Source organism: Doryrhamphus excisus, chromosome 8 (assembly GCF_030265055.1).
Source record: "Doryrhamphus excisus isolate RoL2022-K1 chromosome 8, RoL_Dexc_1.0, whole genome shotgun sequence".
NCBI lineage: Eukaryota > Metazoa > Chordata > Actinopteri > Syngnathiformes > Syngnathidae > Doryrhamphus > Doryrhamphus excisus.
In genome coordinates, this window is record NC_080473.1 from 21404349 (window position 1) to 21424827 (window position 20479).

Below are 20479 nucleotides of genomic sequence, written 5' to 3' on the forward strand. Positions count from 1 at the left end.
GCATGTGCTTCTACCATATAAGAAAGAGACACCCACGACCTTTGCTCTGGTTATGCCCCCCCACCCCCACCCCTCTTGGCCTTGAAGCTTCATAACACAACAGTGACTCACTTCCTGTCTTTCACTGTGACTCGTGTCCATATGGAAGCACGTGATGACAGCAAAGAGGAAGACAGGAACCCAACGTGCACACGTCCCATTTGGTGTTTGCGAAACCGATTTCATTGTTCCTATTTGCCCTTCCAACATTTAAAAAAATCCCTGGAATGAGACAAGATTCCATAAGATCTATCTTCAAAAAAAACTTTATTGAAACACAAAAAAAAGTATCCTAAAACGGCAGGAAATTACATTCAGAGGTGATAACCAACAATAGATACTGCATGAATCTGAGACTTGTCGCTCCAAAGGTCACGAGTACTCGCACAAGTTTTGGTGACGCAACCTTATTGCTCAGAAGAATGTGACCTGCCGACTGAAACAACACAAAAGCTGATCCACGTCCTCCTGCTGGCACACAAACCCAACAAGAGCAAACGCAAAAGCATCTTAAAACGGTACTTTGGATTGTGCATATTTCTCCCGGCTGCTATTTACCAGCATCGCGTTGCCCATTAAATTAAATGTCGGCTTGCTAATCATTCTTCATAAAGAAAACCATACAAAAAAAAATATTGAAAAACTTACACATTGGGTGGAAAAAAGCTCAAGTTATTATGTATTACATACCTCATGGAACCGCCTATAAAAGTTATGTACAATTTAGCACTTGAGCACGGACTCTTTGCTTTCATGAGAGGTCATCAAACACTGACATAATAAAAAGAAATATACATGTAGACATTTGCTAAGCACATCACATTACGGTGCCAGGTTTTTTTTTCTATTGTTCTATTGTATTGTTTGGTATTGTTTATATTGGCTCACACTAAAAAGACGATATGTCTTTGCTTTGCATGAGGAACACAAGAGTCGTTTCTGCACACACTCATATTTACGTGGAATTTGCAGCAAATTGTACACAAATTGCCAACACTTCCAAGCAGCGTTTCCTCTGTCGGATATGGATCATGTGAGAGACGCCACGGAGCAAATCAAAAGCATTACCGTTTCAAAAACAGCTTGGGTTGATTGATATGCTCTAATTGAATGAACCCGGTTGGTGGATACCATATAAAGAGTATGGGTCTGCCACGTTCTAGTGCTAAAAAAAAAAAAAAAAAAAAAAGTGACAGTGTTAAATATTCACAAAACATTCCCAAACATAAAACTCACACGCATCATCTCAGTCACAAGAAAACACATTCCCGCAAAAAAAAGCTCTTTGTACTTAAGTGCAACAGCCATTTCAAGTCAGAGGAAAAGATTAAGACTGCTTGTGTATTTACTGATAATAATCCCGGAAAGCGCGTGAAGAGATGAATACTTCAAGGACAAAAGTGGTGACGGATGCAGACACTGAGAGGGGGAAGAAGTTGACCTTCAGGATTGCATTGATAGCGCAATGATAACTCGAGCATACTGCAGTTTAACAAGCAATTACAAAAATAAATATATACAAAATAACATCTGGGACGCTGTGCTGGGAATTTGGAGAGTATGATTCAAATTAAATTATTATTTAAGGGCTTCATAGAGCTTATAAAAAGAGCAAAAGAGAGACTAAGTGTTTATTTCCGTCTTTTCGCGATGCGGGGTTGGAGCGGCGGAGAAGAATCAGATGACTTTGTAGGACAAGTAGTCACGAAGCGGTGTGGGGATAGCCAAAGACTCCACCTGCTGCGTTGTCATCACCCGCCTGAGCGCCATCCTGCACAAGTGCTGCAGCGAGGCAGTGCTACGAGGACACTCCCAGAAGTGCACGCCGCCGTCCCGAGTCCTGGAAACGACACGGAGATGTTTGACAACGCCAGCAAATCCATGGAAATCAGTGGACGGTCACGGAGGAGTGGAGATATGCCCCCCCAAACCCCAACCCCGCCTCTCACCCAGCGGCAAGGACACTTCCTTCAGGAGAGAAGGCACAGCAAAGGCCGTTGGACAGGGAGGCCACGGCCTGAGGAGCTCTTTCTTCAATACTCCAGAAACGCACCAGTCTGACGGAGAGGAAGGAAACACAATCGGTCAAAACCATCTACAGTGGAACCTGCTGGAGAAGGGGGGGGGGGGGGGGGGGGGGGGGAATACATAATTGCAGTATGATATGAAAATAAGAATAAAAAAGTGACAGCTGTTCCACATCGGTGAGCTCCGACAACGATCTGTATGTGGCTTCAGTCACCACCGTTGACTACGACGCAGGAAGCTAAACAGCTAGTCAACAAGAGTTGTGGTTCAATCAGTCCCGGTGTAGAAATATGTGATAATCCTAAAGGTCCTAAATATACAGCATACATGCAATCCTGTCAGAAAGATCACAATTTCACACTGGTCCTTGAACGCACCATAATGGTGTGCTGTGACGCTGAAGTTTGTTTGGCTGTGGAAGCACGAGCGTATGAAAGTGGAGTCAGGTGAGCACCAGTTGTCCACATAATCAAAATCGAAACTTGACGTTTCTCACGCAGTTCCTCGTGAATGTAGTCCAGGGGTGTCCAAAGTGTGGCCCAGGGGCTATTTATGGCACGCAGCTGGTTATTTGTTGGCCCGCCGTAATTTCTCAAGAACTAAGTCAAAATATTAAACATAATTAAAATAATTAACATTGATATGTGAGCAGTCGCTTCACATAGTGTTACTACAGTAAACCTCGGATATATCGGACTCGGATATATCGGAAATTCGCTCACAACGGACAGATAAAAAAGAAGCGATTTTTCTGTAATGCATTTCCAATAAAAATTCATTGCATATATCGGATTTTTTATAACAGATTTCGCCTATTTCGGACAAAATCTCCAGTCCCGTTCCAATGCATTTCCATGAAATTTCCCTGGCATATATCGGATGGCCGCATCGTGGTGCTCCAATCGTGACAGGCCGCTATACGACGTCATTTGCAGCGTTTGCAGCGTTGCCTGCGCGTCCAGGTACATTGGAAACATAGTCAAGGAAGTGCCTTTTTATAACGGATAAAATCCCATTTACGCATATACCGGATATAAATCCCATATACGTGTAAAACGGACATTTTCCGGTATACGCATATAACGGATTTCGCTTATACCGGACAAAACCAGTGGGAACAATTGAATCCGATATATCCGAGGTTTACTGTACTACTATTCCTTTTGTTCTGATTACTAAAAAGTGATCCGTGCAGTTTTTGTTACAGATCTGCGTATGCCCCCCCCCCCTCCCTCATAGAAGCACTAATCCTACTCATTTAATCAGATGACATGAAACTCATGGCCAAAGTGATCTGCCAGAAAAAAAAAAAAAAAAATTCATTTCATGGAACTTCCCCTGCTTCACGTCCAAATAAGAGTTCCTGCTCGGTCAGCCGGCGGTCATGTTGATAAATAGCTACCTTGTGACAGCCATGTGACCTATCCAAACAAAGCCGCATACTGTAGCTCCGTGTGGGCTCAAGACGGTCAAAACAACAGGCGGCGGTGGAGCTTCTCTGCTGCACGCACGGAAACGCTCAGGGATCAGATGAGGCCGGCGGTTGAACAGCGCGCCAAGGGTCATAACTGGAATTGTTGTGTTTTGTTTTGTGCTAAAAAAATGTTTACGCCGAGACAAGCGACAACCACAGAAGAGAATGTTCAACTACTGACAAGCTTTGGTGTTTGCAATGCGATACATTTTTCACCCACCAGCTCATGCTCAAAGACTAGGTAGGACAGCTCTATTTGGAAAGCGTCTACAATTGGGTAGAAACAAAAACAGACACACCTCAAAGCCCGCTATGAAAAACGCCAACCACAACATTGAATCCTTTTACATCCATGCGCGTTTAAGATAACGCGGAATACGAGGTGTGTGAAGGACGCATATCTCAGATCTTTCCCTCCCGCGGCTATCAGCCTCTATAAAGATAAACCGTTCCAACAACCAAGTGTGCAATACCCACACTATAAACAAGGACACATCTTTTTACCCCTTTTGATATATTTAGAATGCACAGAAAGGAGAGACATATGTTCATGTCTCACATACGGATTGTGGATGATGGACAAAATTCACATTAGTTTCGACTTCATCTTGTCGTCTTTTGGCCTCGTCAAGGTTTTGGTTTCTTGGAAGATCTTGCTCAAACAATAGGAAATTGTGTAAACATTTTAAGAAAACATTAACTTGGTCATGGGACATGACTGCACCGCTAACCACAGAGGAAGACTGTAAATACAGAAACCAGGAAGTTAAAAAAAAAAAAAAGAGAAGTGAGGCCGTGTGAGATTCCCAAGGTTATTTGAGGGTGTCTGTTATGCAGACGGGCGGCACGGTGGTCTAGGGGTTAGCGCACAGAACTCACAGCGAGGAGACCAGGGTTCAATTCCACCCTCGGGCATCTCTGTGTGGAGTTTGCATGTTCTCCCCGTGCATGCGTGGGTTTTCTCCGGGTACTCCGGTTTCCTCCCACATTCCAAAAACATGCTAGGGTAATTGGCTACTGCAAATTGTGAGTGTGAATGGTTGTTTGTCTATGTGTGCCCTGTGATTGGCTGGCGACCAGTCCAGGGTGTACCCCGCCTTACGCCCGAAGACAGCTGGGATAGGCTCCAGCACCCCCCGCGACCCTCGTGAGGAAAAGCGGTAGAAAATGAATGAATGAATATTATTGCGATATTTTTTTCTTCCCCCTAGAAATATAATCTGCATTCATTCATAATAATAATAATAATAATAATAATACATTTTATTTATATTGCACTTTACATTACAGAAATCTCAAAGTGCTACGTGAGGAAAAAGTGGTAGAAAATGAATGAATGAATGAATGTTATGCAGACACGACCAGTGAAAGGAAACGGACGTCTTACCTGTCGTCAGTAATGCTGGCAATGTGGCGGCCATCAGGGCAGAAGCTCAGCGAGCGCACCCAACGGTCATTCGACCCCCCAGCAAAAATCGGTGACGGAGGAGGAAAGAGGTGACTGGAAAAAAAAAAAAAACGACACAGGTTTGCGTCGTCACATAAATAATCTCACAACGATCCGATTGCATGACTTCAAAAGTATCGCATAGCGTCCAAATCATGCGGGTCTTACCCCAGCTCCAGGAGGATGGTGGCCTTGTGGTGGTCCCACACAATGACCCGGGTGTCATAGGAGGCGGTGGCCAAAAGCGCCCCATCTGGTGAAAACTCACAGGACACCACGTCATTGTGGTGCCCCTCCAGCTTTCTGATCAACGTGTACTTATCCATGTTCCATAAGAACACCTGCAATATGAAGAATAGTGATGTTAAAATCAGTATGGATGTTTTTTTTAATTTTTATTTTTTTTACCCCTAACATGTCTGCACATACATAATTTAGCAAAGGAGCAATTATAGATAATTGGTGTTAATATGCAGATGAATAACTTAAAACCAAATGAAACATTAACAGTCACTTCAGACTACAACATGGCTAACATTTCAACACTACAACATCATTTAACTCTATGCACTATTCATTTATCAATATTTAAGAAGCTACATCATTACTTCTAGTCATTGAACAAAAAAAAAAACAAAAAAAAAAAAAGAGAAAATGAAACAAGTAGTAACTTAAGGTAACATAATGTTACTCCACTGGTTTCCCCTTTCAGAGTTTTAGTTCTCTCTGTTTACAATAGGCTCGCACCTCCGGCAGGAGCCTACGACAGATACTGCAAGAGAAAAGAATATTTTATGGCCAAAGGGTTGACACCTCTGGCAAAAGCATTAAGCATACACACACACACACACACACACACACACACACACACACTCACACACACAAACATTTAGTTGACATCTTTCTTTTAGCAGCGAGTCTTTTTTTAACTGGGGGAAAAGGTCTAATGCTACAAATATGCTACAAATATGCTACTTCTGCACCTCACCGTGTTTGTTTTGTGGACATTTTGTGTGGGTGTGTGGCTAGTTGCATTTTATTTAACCAATTCAATCATTGAATTTAATTACAAGCATGGACATTGGTGACTTTCCAAAATGGATGGATTGTTGAAGGTTGCCAAAAGAAAACGTTGCGTGGTGGATGAAGTCGTCACAATGACCACAGACTCCGAACGTGCGAGGTACGCCTTTCTTTGGCTGTGTTCACACTTGCCGCGCTTAAAATGGGACTTCTGCAGGTCATACGATGAACCCGGAACCCGGTGTAAAGCGGACTTCAAAGCGCATCCAATGTGAACACGACGCAGAGCAAAGACACGGACGAGCCTGTGTGGGCCTGTGCTGTGTTCTTTAGTTAGTAAAAAAAAAAAAAAGCCCATTTAAGCCCGAGTCGACAAACATGGTTGAACGCTTTTGTCAACCGAATCTATGAAAAATATGTCTGTTTATGTCGACACGGGTCTGGAATTGTCAAATCCCTCATTATCGCCCAAGTGAGGGTTACCCACACTTTTCCAGTGAGGTCCCTCGTTCTTCAAAACGAAAGGATGAAGGGACACTTGATATTTTGTAAAGCAACACATACAGTAAACCTCGGATATATCGGACTCGGATATATCGGAAATTCGCTCACAACGGACAGATAAAAATAAGAACCGATTTTTCTGTAATGCATTTCCAATAAAAATTCATTGCATATATCGGATTTTTGGCGGCACGGCGGTCGAGTGGTTAGCGCGCAGACCTCACAGCTAGGAGACCAGGGTTCAATTCCACCCTCGGCCATCTCTGTGTGGAGTTTGCATGTTCTCCCCGTGCATGCGTGGGTTTTCTCCGGGTACTCCGGTTTCCTCCCACATTCCAAAAACATGCTAGGTTAATTGGTGACTCCAAATTGTCCATAGGTATGAATGTGAGTGTGAATGGTTGTTTGTCTATATGTGCCCTGTGATTGGCTGGCGACCAGTCCAGGGTGTACCCCGCCTCTCGCCCGAAGACAGCTGGGATAGGCTCCAGCACCCCCGCGACCCTTGTGAGGAAAAAGCGGTAGAAAATGAATGAATGAATATCAGATTTTTTATAACGGATTTCACCTATTTCGGACAAAATCTCCAGTCCCGTTCCAATGCATTTCCATGAAATTTCCCTGGCATATATCGGATGGCCGCATCGTGGCGCTCCGATTGGCCGAATGGTGACAGGCCGCTATACGACGTCATTTGCAGCGTTTGCAGCGTTGCCTGCGCGTCCAGGTACATTGGAAACATAGTCAAGGAAGTGCCTTTTTATAACGGATAAAATCCCATTTACGCATATACCGGATATAAATCCCATATATGCGTAAAACGGACATTTTCCGGTATACGCATATAACGGATTTCGCTTATATCGGACAAAACCAGTGGGAACAATTGAATCCGATATATCCGAGGTTTACTGTATTAGCATGAAGTCTGATGTTTTGCCAAATATTTCAACTTCTCCTAAAATAATCTTCATACATTTTCGTAATATAATATTATGACTTGGGATGGAACGATTACCGCAATTAAAAGCAGAAGCAGCAGCACAAGGGAACGTGCATGCACACTTTGAGATGTGTGGCATTCTTTTGCTTTTTATTCATCAAAATATGACTTTTGTCTCTTAATATTTTGACTTAGTTCAGAAAAGAGAAATTACGGCGGGCCAACAAATAACCAGCTGCGTGCCATAAATAGCCCCTGGGCCACACTTTGGACACCCCTGGACTACATTCACGAGGAACTGCGCGAGAAACTATTTTGATTATGTGGACAGCTGCTGATTGTAATTACTACAGTAGACGGGGTGTCGACATCAACGTGTGCCACCGTGTACGTACTACGCCACAGAGATCGCCAATCGGATGTCGACATCAACGTGTTCCACCGTGTACGTACTACGCCACAGAGATCGCCAATCGAATGTGTTGACAATCGGATGTCAACATCAACGTGTTCCACCGTGTACGTACTACGCCACAGAGATCGCCAATCGGATGTCAACATCAACGTGTTCCACCGTGTACGTACTACGTCACAGAGATCACCAATCGGATGTCAACATCGTGTTCCACCGTATACGTACTACGCCACAGAGATCGCCAATCGGATGTCGACATCAACGTGTTCCACCGTGTACGTACTACGCCACAGAGATCGCCAATCGAATGTCAACATCAACGTGTTCCACCGTGTACGTACTGCGCCACAGAGATCGCCAATCGGATGTCAACATCAACGTGTTCCACCGTGTACGTACTACGTCACGGAGATCGCCAATCGAATGTCAACATCAACGTGTGCCACCGTGTACGTACTACGCCACGGAGATCACCAATCGGATGTCAACATCAACGTGTTCCACCGTGTACGTACTACGCCACAGAGATCGCCAATCGGATGTCAACATCAACGTGTTCCACCGTGTACGTACTACGCCACAGAGATCGCCAATCGGATGTCAACATCAACGTGTTCCACCGTGTACGTACTACGCCACGGAGATCGCCAATCGGATGTCAACATCAACGTGTTCCACCGTGTACGTACTACGTCACAGAGATCGCCAATCGGATGTCAACATCAACGTGTTCCACCGTGTACGTACTACGTCACGGAGATCGCCAATCGAATGTCAACGTCAACGTGTTCCACCGTGTACGTACTATGCCACGGAGATCGCCAATCGGATGTCAACATCAACGTGTTCCACCGTGTACGTACTACGTCACAGAGCTCGCCAATCGGATGTCACGCCACAGAGCTCGCCAATCGAATGTCAACATCATGTTCCACCGTGTACGTACTACGCCACGGAGATCGCCAATCGGATGTCGACATCAACGTGTTCCACCGTGTACGTACTACGCCACGGAGATCGCCAATCGGATGTCAACATCAACGTGTTCCACCGTGTACGTACTACGCCACGGAGATCGCCAATCAGACTGGAATTGATGCGTTTTCTCGGCACGCCTTTGGTTCAGTGATACAACTGTGAACACAGCCTTTGTACCAAGTCAGTGGCAAAAGCCCCGGCGGCTGCCTATTGTGAGTGTGAGGCTACACGGGTGGCACTGAAGGCAACTAATAATAATAATAATAATAACTAAATACATGTGACCAAATGACTAGAAGATGTGGATGCAGTAGATGGTGAAGCTACCACTTAAAAGGTAAGGGTGGTGTGTTGTGGGTTTAGCAGATAGGTGGTGGTGAGAGGGTGGACAGAGGGAATAATAAATGACCAGTTTAATGATCTTTTTTTTTTTTTTTTTTAAAGATGAAAATTAATCAAATAAATAGGAGGAACTGCGACAGCAGAGGTAGACAGACACGGAGCAGCACCTACGTACAGAATGACCTTGCGGGTCAGGTGCCAAGCTGCCCCTGGCCGGGCCTTTGGGCAATGTGCGTCCCAGGTTTACACCGGCTGCGCAAAATGTCAGCGCGGCGCTCCCTTCAAAATCAATCACACACTGAGCTCTGCCACCACCTGCGACAGGGAGAGCAAGACACACACACTGTAGGGACACACAGCCTGTCAAAGCTACCACCACGTCTACTACCATGTTTGATTTGCTTCATTTGACAATTGCAAGGTTTATGATGGCCCGTCTATCAATTAACTCTTTGTTAAACACCTTTGAATAAGTCATCTGCAATTGAAAGGAAATTGGATGTAGGAATTGTGTCTTTATATATTAAAGAGCAGTGAAAAGCAGGAGCGTGATGGAATATCGATACGGCAAACTATAAGATGCGCTCTCACCGCTATTTTTATTTTGATCAAAATCACGCTAAACTTCTTTCACTGTTCCTCCTCACTGAGAAGAGTCACCATTTTACATGACACGGTGGAAGAACGGCGCTACGAGGTTGACTGCTGGGACTGACTCGGGCTTTTTATTTAGTGTGGATGAGGACTTTTGTCAGAATGTGAACATTTGTTTCACTAAAATACATTACACACATAACCTGGTGGGGACTAGGTTATGAGTTACCATAGCAACAGAGCTACTTTCCAACCGAGCTACCTTCGAGAAACAGGCGAGTCCGGCGGTCCATTCAACTCGGTCGAATGCTAACCCACTAAACTCGCTTGGCAGAACACGTCCGTGATACGACGACTGCGAGACATGCGAGTCGCCGTTACTGCTCTGCTTATATTATGTTGAAAAATATCTATGAAATGTTGTTTTTTTTTTGTTTTCATGCTATGAAATCAATCCTATTGTATTGTGACGTACCCTGAGATTCCTACCCTAAGAAAAGCTCTTATTGGAACTTTCAGGACACCAGATCCATTTCCCCCACAGTAGACAAAATCAAACAAGATTTAGATGCGAGTCAGTTATGAGTCAGAGCGTAGTCGTTTCTAGTGTGGAAAAGAGATAGCAGTGCCGTGATGGGTTTTCGTTCCTTTTTTTTTTTTTTTAGGTTGATTGAGCATAGCTATTCACAAGCATCAGCACACCGATAAGCTAGCAAATCAATGCAATCACAGTAAACCAGGAGAAATGTGTATACGTACCGCTTTGCCTGTTCCCACAGAACACAGGATGGACGAGTCGGGAGAAAAGGCGCTGCAGTAGACCCAGTTTGGATGACCCCGCAAAACCTTCACCATGTTACCTAAAGAAAAAAAAACACATTTTGCTTGTCTTTTTTTTTGGTATTTGGCATTTTTATGGTCAGTTTTTTGCAGGGGTGGGCAAACTACGGCCCGGGGGCCACATCCGGCCCGCCAAGTGTTTGAATACGGCCCGCCCAATCTTTCCAAAGTATTTCATTTAAAGTCAACATACAACCTGGCATCATGGCCTGAGCCAACCTTTTGATGGTTTTATCAATTTCGTTTTTTGACATGGTCTGTTTTTTACAAAGTGCTCCTGAAAAAAGGGACACAAGCACATAATTATAATAATCTAATAATAATAATAATTATTATTATTATTAGATTATTATAATTATTATTAGAACTATTATGATTATTATAATAATGCTAATTATTATATTAATTATATATAATGATTGTTATATTTGCATATTTTACATAATAATAATATAACAATTATTATTTTAATTTTATTGTAATTATAATATGTTATTATTTTTAAAATATGTAAATATAAATATAAAATAATAAATAATAGCAGATTGCATGACAATTTTACAGATACAATAATACCAGGTGGACTGTTACGTGTAAAATATATAGTCTGCCCCCCCTCCGTAAATTTTGTCATATCAATGCGGCCCGCGAGTCAAAAAGTTTGCCCACCCCTGGTTTATTGTAAAGTGCAAAAAAAGTCAGCGTGAAAAGGTTAACAATGAATTTGTACTGCATTGCAGGAAAGGAAGTATTTGAAGCCCAAGCATGTGGGACTTTGTTATTTGAAGAGCTTGCAACCAAAAGGCGCTAAATCCATTTTGACTGATTTCGAGAAAATCAATGATTTTTAACTACGCACATATCAATCTATTTGGTCATCAAGTCTATATTGCAAATGAAAGAGATATCAATATAGGTCATAAAAATGCATGCTATAAAAATCCTGCACACACCATGTATTTTATATATTTTTTTTAATTATTTTGTTTTCGGATTTAGCGCCTTTTGGCTGAAATGGCATTGTTGTAAAAGAATGTAAGGTGCTTTAATGTGCTATGCTAATAAAATAACTACAACACAGAAGCCATTCTCAACATACAATACAAAATAATTATTATTAATTAAATTAATAGAAATTTTAGGTGAAGGTGACAGTGACAAAAATCATCTCATTCCAAACTCTTTACATTGTATGTTTTTTAGTACAAGTAAAATAATGTTTCTCATGAAAGTTGGAGGTGTCAAGGTAGAGACATGCCTTTTATGGCGTAAAAAAAAAACTTCCATGTTACAGAATACTGTAAAAACACAATTTGTGTTCTCCTGAATTGCATAACATACTGTAACTATCATACGTGTACTTCATGTACACAAACAAAACAGGATGCGCACTGATACTGGCTTTCTGTATGTGCAGTGCCAATTGTATTCTTCTCTCTGATTGGTCAGATTATCAATAGATGGGAAACTTGGGCCAATCAGAATAAAGAATAAAGAAAGGGATTTAGCTCCTTTTGGTTGAAATCTGAAATGGAAATAGCGCCTTTTGGTTGAAAGCATACATTTCATATCACTTTTTTTCATATTTTTAAAAATGATTTCAAGACCAAAATATGTGATTTGGATACACATGACAGAGGTCTATTAAACTCATGAAAAACATGCAACTTAGTGAAAATTGGATTTAGCGCCTTTTGGTTGCAAGCTCTTCATTTGCTGGAAAACCTTTGCACAGGATGCTGGGCTTTCCGGCAGGAAATACCTCCAAAAATGCAAAAAGAAGATAGGCATATTTGACATCTACCGTCTCAGCAGTACATACCATCATCTTTGAGGTCCCACACACGGAGGGTCTTGTCTCTGGATGCAGAGACCAGCATGAGGCTGCCATCTGGAGCAAAGGTCAAGTCTCGGACTATGTCGGAATGATCCATCAGATTCAGCAGCAGCTTTCCTGCAAAATGCAACCAAAATGTAAAAACGATGCGTGCAAACTGGGGATGCACTATATATATATATATTTTTTTTTTACAGGTAAATACTTGTATTTACCTGTACTAGTACTATACTAGTATGTACAAACATGTCAAGAGAAAAATAAACACTAATCTGGAATATGGAACCTGTTTCAGTCTACGGCCTTCAGGCTGGCTGCCTCACGTCTGCATAAGTGATCGTTAACATGAATCAAAATCAAAACTAATAATAATAATATCCATCGCATCGCCCCTTAACGACCGTGAGTACACCAAGACCCCAGTGGGAGCTGGGATAAAGAATACACTGTTAAATTTTATTACTAGACGGGCTGGTTTAAGAAAGACCGGGACAGTTTCATGTGTCAGTTCCAGTGTGAAAAGGCTCCATCCAAAAGCAGAATTCAGAACTGGGTGGACCACTTCGAGAAGTATGGGAGAACCTCAACGCTGCCAGTGAGAAGCCACTCGGGACGTCCCAAGAAGCGAACAGCCGAGAATCTGGCGCAGCAGTGACGGTCACCAAGGAGCGGTATGTGGAGATCCTCAAAAACCTTCAAGAATTAAACTCCAGACCATCTACCCGTCGCTCATGAGCAAGTTCTGGTTCCAGCAAGACGGAGAAAGTTCTCACAGGCCGAGTGATCAGTCTCAAGACTGTTTTTGAGTGGGCACCCCATAGCCCGGACCTAAGCCCCCCCTGATTTTTTTCTTTGGGGCTATCTTAAGGACAGAGTCTTCCGCATTACGGAACTCAAGAAGGCCATCAGGGAGAAGATGAGAGCCATTACCAATTCAGTCTGTAAGAACGTCATGGACAACTTCGTGCTGTGCCCCAAGAAATGCACGGAGCTAAATGGAGGCCATCTAGAACAGGGGTGGGCAAACTTTTTGACTCGCGGGCCGCATTAATTTAACAAAATTGACGGGGGGGATTATGTAGTATTTTACACGTAACAGTCCATTTTTACACCTATATTTTTACACATATTTTACATGTAAAAGTGTCATGCAATCTGCTATATGTGCACTTTGAAATCATTTATTTGATGTAAAGTGTGTTTCTCAATGTATTATTATTATTGTTATTTTTATTAGAATTATTATTATTATTAGTTATAGTAATGTTATTATATTATTATTATTTTGTTATAATAATAATATTACTACCATTATTATATTAATATTATTAACAACAATATTAATATAATAGTAGTATTATTATCATTATTTGTATTACTATTATTGTGCTTGTGCTCCTTTTTCCAGGAGTATTTTGTAATATTACTACAATTATTATATTAATATTATTAACAACAATATTAATATAATAGTAGTATTATTATCATTATTGAAAACATTATTATTATTATTATTATTATTATTATTATTATTATTATTATTATTATTATTATTATGTGCTTGTGTCCCTTTTTACAGGAGCATTCAAATAACGAAATTGATAAAGCAGCTACCTCAACCATCAAAAAATTGTCCCAAGCCACGATGCCAGGTTTTATGTTGAGTTCAAATGAAATATTTGGAAAAAACAGGCGGGCCATATTGAAACACTTGGCGGGCCGGATGTGGCCCCCGGGCCGTAGTTTGCCCACCCCTGATCTAGAACATATGCTGTAGAACGGAGAAAAAAAGGCCAACGACCGTAGTGTTTTGATGTTTTGAATATAATAAACTAGTTATGACCAAAGACAAAACACTAAGAAACGGGGCCTAATTAGAGCTGGGGCCCGTTTTTTTTGGGTCACCCTGTATTACCGACAGTGTCAACATTATAACCAGAAGGTCTTTTGCGCGGTAAAAATGCTGTAATTGTTCTTACCTGTGTAAACGTCCCAGATCTTTATGCGACCGTTGTTGAGCCCGGTTGCCAGCAGCAACTGGTCCTGGCCGAATTTAAAGCGATGCCATTCGATGTTCACGCAGCGGCTCTGCTTCTCAGGCACAGACGAGCCGAAGGCCAGACCCCAGACGATGTCACCGCAGTCAATCGTGTGCTCTCGGGGATCGCCCGCCGCCTGTATTTGCTGGCCTCCATCACTGTTCTGACGGGAAAAGTGTCGGGGGCTTAAAGCATTGGTGCCCTCTCCGACCTGGCTCATAGAACTAAAAAGGAGAACGTAAACACAAGAGCCACCACCATTAGTAGTTCTGGGCGGGGAATTAAAGTGTGGTTGAAAAATTCATCACTTACAACTTTGTCAGACATTTTGTCCAGGGAATAAGCCTGACAATACGATGACCCTGAGACCACGCAAAGTAAGAACCATTGGGCGCAAAGGCTACTGTCCACGCCTCGCGCCCCGACTTCTGGTCAAAGGGAGCGACAGGCACCAGGAGTTCACCAATGAACTTAGCCTTACCTGGAAAAACACAAAATTGTAACCAATCGGTGTTCAGACATGTAAAACCGTTTGTTTTATCAGAAATCCCTATCGGCTGCACTAGCATGCTCTGCTAAACTAAACTAAGCTTACTGGCTTCCATTCGCACTCCGTAAGAGAGGAGTTTCAAACTTTTACCGGCGTTTCGGGTATCGCTGTTTAGGCACGTATGTTTCGCTAGGGGTCAAGCTAGTGTTTGTCATGAAATGGAAACAATTTGATGCAAAAGCTTTGACAAAACCTTAACATCTACATTCAGTTTTTGTACCTGGAAAAATACAATCTTTAAACTTAAACTGCAGTTTGCCGTTTTGTTCCTATAATACAGTAAACCTCGGATATATCGGATTCAATTGTTCCCACTGGTTTTGTCCGATATAAGGGAAATCCGTTATATGCGTATACCGGAAAATGTGCGTTTTACGCATATATGGGATTTATATCCGGTATATGCGTAAATGGGATTTTATCCGTTATAAAAAGGCACTTCCTTGACTATGTTTCCAATGTACCTGGACGCGCAGGCAACGCTGCAAACGCTGCAAATGACGTCGTATAGCGGCCTGTCACCATTCGGCGAATCGGAGCGCCACGATGCGGCCATCCGATATATGCGAGGGAAATTTCATGGAAATGCATTGGAACGGGACTGGAGATTTTGTCTGAAATAGGCGAAATCCGTTATAAAAAAATCCGATATATGCAATGAATTTTTATTGGAAATGCATTACAGAAAAATCGGTTCTTGTTTATCTGTCCGTTGTGAGCGAATTTCCGATATATCCGAGTCCGATATATCCGAGGTTTACTGTGTATATATATACCTTTTGTTGTGTTGTTTTATCGCTTCACTGTAGGTTTTATGCTTTCTTTGTAGCACTTTGAGATTTCTGTAATGTAAAGTGCAATATAAATAAAATGTATTATTATTATTATTATTATTATTATGAATGAATGAATGCAGATTATATTTCTAGGGGGAAGAAAAAAATATCGCAATAATATTCATTCATTCATTTTCTACCGCTTTTCCTCACGAGGGTCGCGGGGAGGGGGGGGGGGGGGGGGAGCCTATCCCAGCTGTCTTCGGGCGTAAGGCGGGGTACACCCTAGACTGGTGGCCAGCCAATCACAGGGCACATATAGACAAACAACCATTCACACTCATGGACAATTTGGAGTCGCCAATTAACCTAGCATGTTTTTGGAATGTGGGCGGAAACCGGAGTACCCGGAGAAAACCCACGCATGCACGGGGAGAACATGCAAACTCCAGCCAGAGATGCCCGAGGGTGGAACTGAACCCTGGTGTCCTAGCTGTGAGGTCTGGGCGCTAACCCCTAGACCACCGTGCCGCCCTTCGCAATAATATTGTTGTCGCAAAATTAGACACCCATATCGCATATCTCACTAATTACCAATATGGTGCAGCCCTAGTTGAAAAGATCCTAAATGTCTTGTCCTGGTTAAATGTCTCCCTTAAACCAGGGAAAAGCCCAGGAAGCATCTGCTCTCCCAAACCAAATGGAAAATTAAAACAAATAGAAAAAAGCCCAGGAGGGGAAGCTGTTATGCCATTTAAGAAATACTTACGCAATTCAAACTCAACTTCACTTGGGCATACTACATACCAGCACAATGCAGTCATACATGGTATCTGTGCTCAATACAAAAACAACCTGTACTGGTATTACTGCTAGTGTATATAGTGTATATAGTGTATATAGTGTATATAGTGTACACTAGCACAGATATCACTAAGGCAGCTAATAATGCTAAGAATCCACGTTGATGTTCCATGTTTACTATGAAAACATAACATAAGTCAATCATTCTGACGTGCTGGAAAGTAGATAAACTGTGGTTTTCGAGCCACTAAACAACAAGTATAGAACGTTATTGTGAGTCGATTCAAGTGCAGTTAATCGTTATTCTAACGACTATGCTAAGACGTCATTGAGCAGACAGAGTGGCCAAGCCATCACTTGACACCAGTGTGGGGGGAGGGACTGTTCCGACACTGTGACATTGATCTTTACATCCACAATATTTTTAAAACGTGTATTTAACTTTACATGGGCGAATTAAGTGAGCATATAAAGCAAACAATTCGCAGCTCTTGTCCTACGAGAAGAAGTAGGACGTGACGTGCTACGACGCGAAGGCGACGGATTTGGTTGGAAATACGTCTATGTCGTATAAAACCCTTTAAAACCCACGATACCTTATCTTTCACACGTTAAACATTTTTAACTACTCGCCTCCGCCATTATGGTATAAAATATATATATATATTTGCGGAAGCCATGACGTTTTGAGGCGGCGGGCATGACCACAAAACGTACAATGTTTAGCAGAGACTCGGGGCCTTCAGGCGCACAGAAAAAATGCCACACGTCGGAGTTTACTTACCTATATCATTTTCGCTTATAGAGTCTGGGAAGCTTGCCATCTAAATAAAAAACAGAGGCCGAGAAGACAAGTCAAGCACCGACGGTAAGAACACGGATTATTTCGAGAGTGGACGACGCGGATGTAGAAAGCGCCTTTTTCCTCCACTTCCAACGTGAGCTCCAGTCAGAAAATATCCCTCCGCGTCAAACCAGTAGTCCTGTGCGGGAGAGACCAGTTGTCGCAAAACCTTCTTGAAATATTACTTCTACTACAATACTTCACTGCCCGGTACTGTTCTGTCTAAAAAAAAACAAAAACGTTTCGGGTGCAGTCATTCATATCACAGTGTACACTTTTATGGCTTCTCGACTGGAAGCAGGCTATTTTCATTAAGGGGAGGAGCCTGTGTGTGGGCGGGATTTCTAACGTCATTAGCGTTACCATGGCAATACTATGAAGTCTCACCTTTGCCTGGATTCCTCGGTTGATGCAATGTAAAACACACAAGTGTTACTAATTATTGACGTATGTACTCATTACACACAAAACAAAATGTTTATTATTTGTGCTTTTTACTTTAAAAAAAAAATATTTCAGTTTTATTAGCCAAGTATGCTTATACAAACTAGAAATTAGCCTCTGGTTAAAATTAGCTCTCGCTGTAATTATACACACTTCAAGTTCAAGTGTGTCATGGTGGCCCGGGGAAGAAACTTGTTTTGGTATGCAGTGCTCTGTAGCGCCTACCTGAGGGTTTGCAGCCACGTTTCCTGTCCGCTTCCTGGCCCCGGACCGATACAGGTCACATGGACGGAAGGTCGGCTTCAGTTTTCTGCAGAGTTGCCGGACCTTTGTAATCTTGTTCCTGATCCAAACCATGCATGGGTGGCAGCGGCTCAGGAGATAAAGCAGGTTGTCCAGAAACTGGAAGGGTGGCGGTTTGATCATGACCCCCTCCAGCCAGTCAGTCGTGTCCATAGGCAAGGCACTTCGCCCCCACTGTGAATATGTTTACACTGTCTTATATTGTATTCATAAATTTATTCTGATTATGATGTACCTGGTATTTGGTACATGATGGTCTCTTTTGGGACTGTTTGTGTACCCTCGGGAGGCTGATAGTTGAGCTTTTGGAGCTCAAGCAAGTTGGTAGATGTGGTCTGGGTTGAAGTCGCCATACGTTTGTTCTCGTACGCTTGTCCTCCAGCACCTAACATTGGTTTGTCTCAAAAGTCGCTATACATTCATGAATGATCAACATCCAGCATTTTTTGGTTTTTGTGCATTTTCTTCCCAGTTGTTGGAACCAATGTTACACATACTAACTTGTCGGCTTTGCTGCAGGTTTTGAGGCCGGGCTGACTGTCGGAAGCAGCGCTTCTGCAGCTTAAACCAGGGGTGGGCAAACTTTTTGACTGGTGGGCCGCATTGATTTAACAAAATTGACGGCTATATGTGCACTTTGAGATCATTTGATGTAAAGTGGGTTATATATTTATAATAAGAATAAATTTATTATTATTTTATATTATTATTTATTATTATGTGCCTGTGTCCCTTTTCTCAGGAGCACTTTGTAAACAACAGACCACATCAAATAACAAAATTATTGTATCTGTAAAAGTGTTATGCAAGCTGCTATATGGCACTTTAAGATAATTTATTTGATGTAAAGTACGTTATAAATTTATAATTAGAATAAATGTATTATTTGATATTATTTGTTATTTTATATTATTTTTATTATGATGATGTAAAGTGCGCTATAAATTTATAATAAGAATAAATTTAGTATTATTTTATATTATTTGTTATTATTTTATATTATTTGTTATTATATGCTTGTGTCCCTTTTTTCAGGAGCACTTTGTAAACAGACCGCATCAAATAACAAAATTATTGTATCTGTAAAAGTGTTATGCAATCTGCTATATGTGCACTTTCAGATCATTTATTTGATGTAAAGTGCATTATAAATTTATAATAAGAATACATTTATTATTTAATATTATTATTATTATTATGTGCTTGTGTCCCTTTTTTCACTTTGTAAACAACAGACCGCATCAAATAACGAAATTGATAAAACAGCCAAACCATGAAAATGTCGTCTCAAGCCATGATGCCAGCTTGTATGTGTGTTGTATGACTTTAAATGAAATACTTTGGAAAGAACGGGCGGGGCGTATTCAAACACTTGGCGGGCCGGGTGTGGCCCCCGGGCCGTAGTTTGCCCACCCCTGGCTTAAACTTACATCTCAAAGTCTCCCCAACAAAGTGCAAACATCTGAATGCGTCCTGAATCTCAAGTGAAGCATAAAGACAAAAACATGTAAAAACCTAGTGTGGTACAAGCATGCTATACATTTTACCTGGGTTATCACATATCTCTTACTACTTATTGAAGGAGCAAATGGCCTTTTTTCTCAGAATTGAATGAAAGACAAAAAAAAAACAGCAGATTTACGATAATATATTACTATAGCTGTCGGGCCATGCACTAATTTCAGCCGTTCTTAAGGTGCTCGTTTGGATCGCAAATCAACCACTGAACTTGTTGCCAACTTTTATGTTTACTTCTGGTCGGCTTCAGCTTCCATGACCGGAATATTCTGATACATGAAAAATAAAGTTGAAACAAGAAATACAATATGGGGAGGGAGGGGGGAAACTAAATCCTCACATGGCTTACTGCGGGAATTGTCAAAATGTAAGACGGTGAGCCTCCCTTTAAAAGGAGATAAAACACAATGTGGTACTTTTAACAATTAAAGGTGATACTGAAGAAAAAATCCAAAACATGTTTCTCTCACTGTAAGAACAAAAACAAAACTATCCATTAGCTTAGCGCGTTTAAAAATATATTTTGTCTTGATTTTTCTAAAGCTGCATACCCTCAGGAAGGAAAGCCACCGGTTTATAGCGTACAGAAAAGGGGCACTTTCCAAGTTTTGGGTTTATAATGCCCAACCTGAGGATGCAGAGTCGCAAACACACAAAAATGCTACTGTATACGACTGAACAAGTAACAAAAGATACATCGCTATAGCTAGTGCACCCCTGAAAGAGAGGTATTGAGG

The 20479-nt window shown here is 41.8% G+C and overlaps 1 protein-coding gene across 1 annotated transcript; it reads right to left on the reverse strand.

The window, feature by feature from the left end:
- Window positions 1-289: 289 nt before the first annotated feature.
- wsb1 (WD repeat and SOCS box containing 1) lies at window positions 290-17774 on the reverse strand. The gene is made up of 9 exons (XM_058080494.1): window positions 17418-17774; window positions 14816-14984; window positions 14444-14727; window positions 12450-12581; window positions 10547-10647; window positions 5157-5329; window positions 4929-5042; window positions 1989-2096; window positions 290-1879 (listed from the first exon to the last, which is right to left on the reverse strand). Exons 1-9 carry the CDS (start codon window positions 17455-17457, stop codon window positions 1717-1719), a joined length of 1284 nt encoding a protein of 427 aa, XP_057936477.1. The 5' UTR covers window positions 17458-17774; the 3' UTR covers window positions 290-1716.
- Between the last annotated feature and the right edge of the window lie 2705 nt (window positions 17775-20479).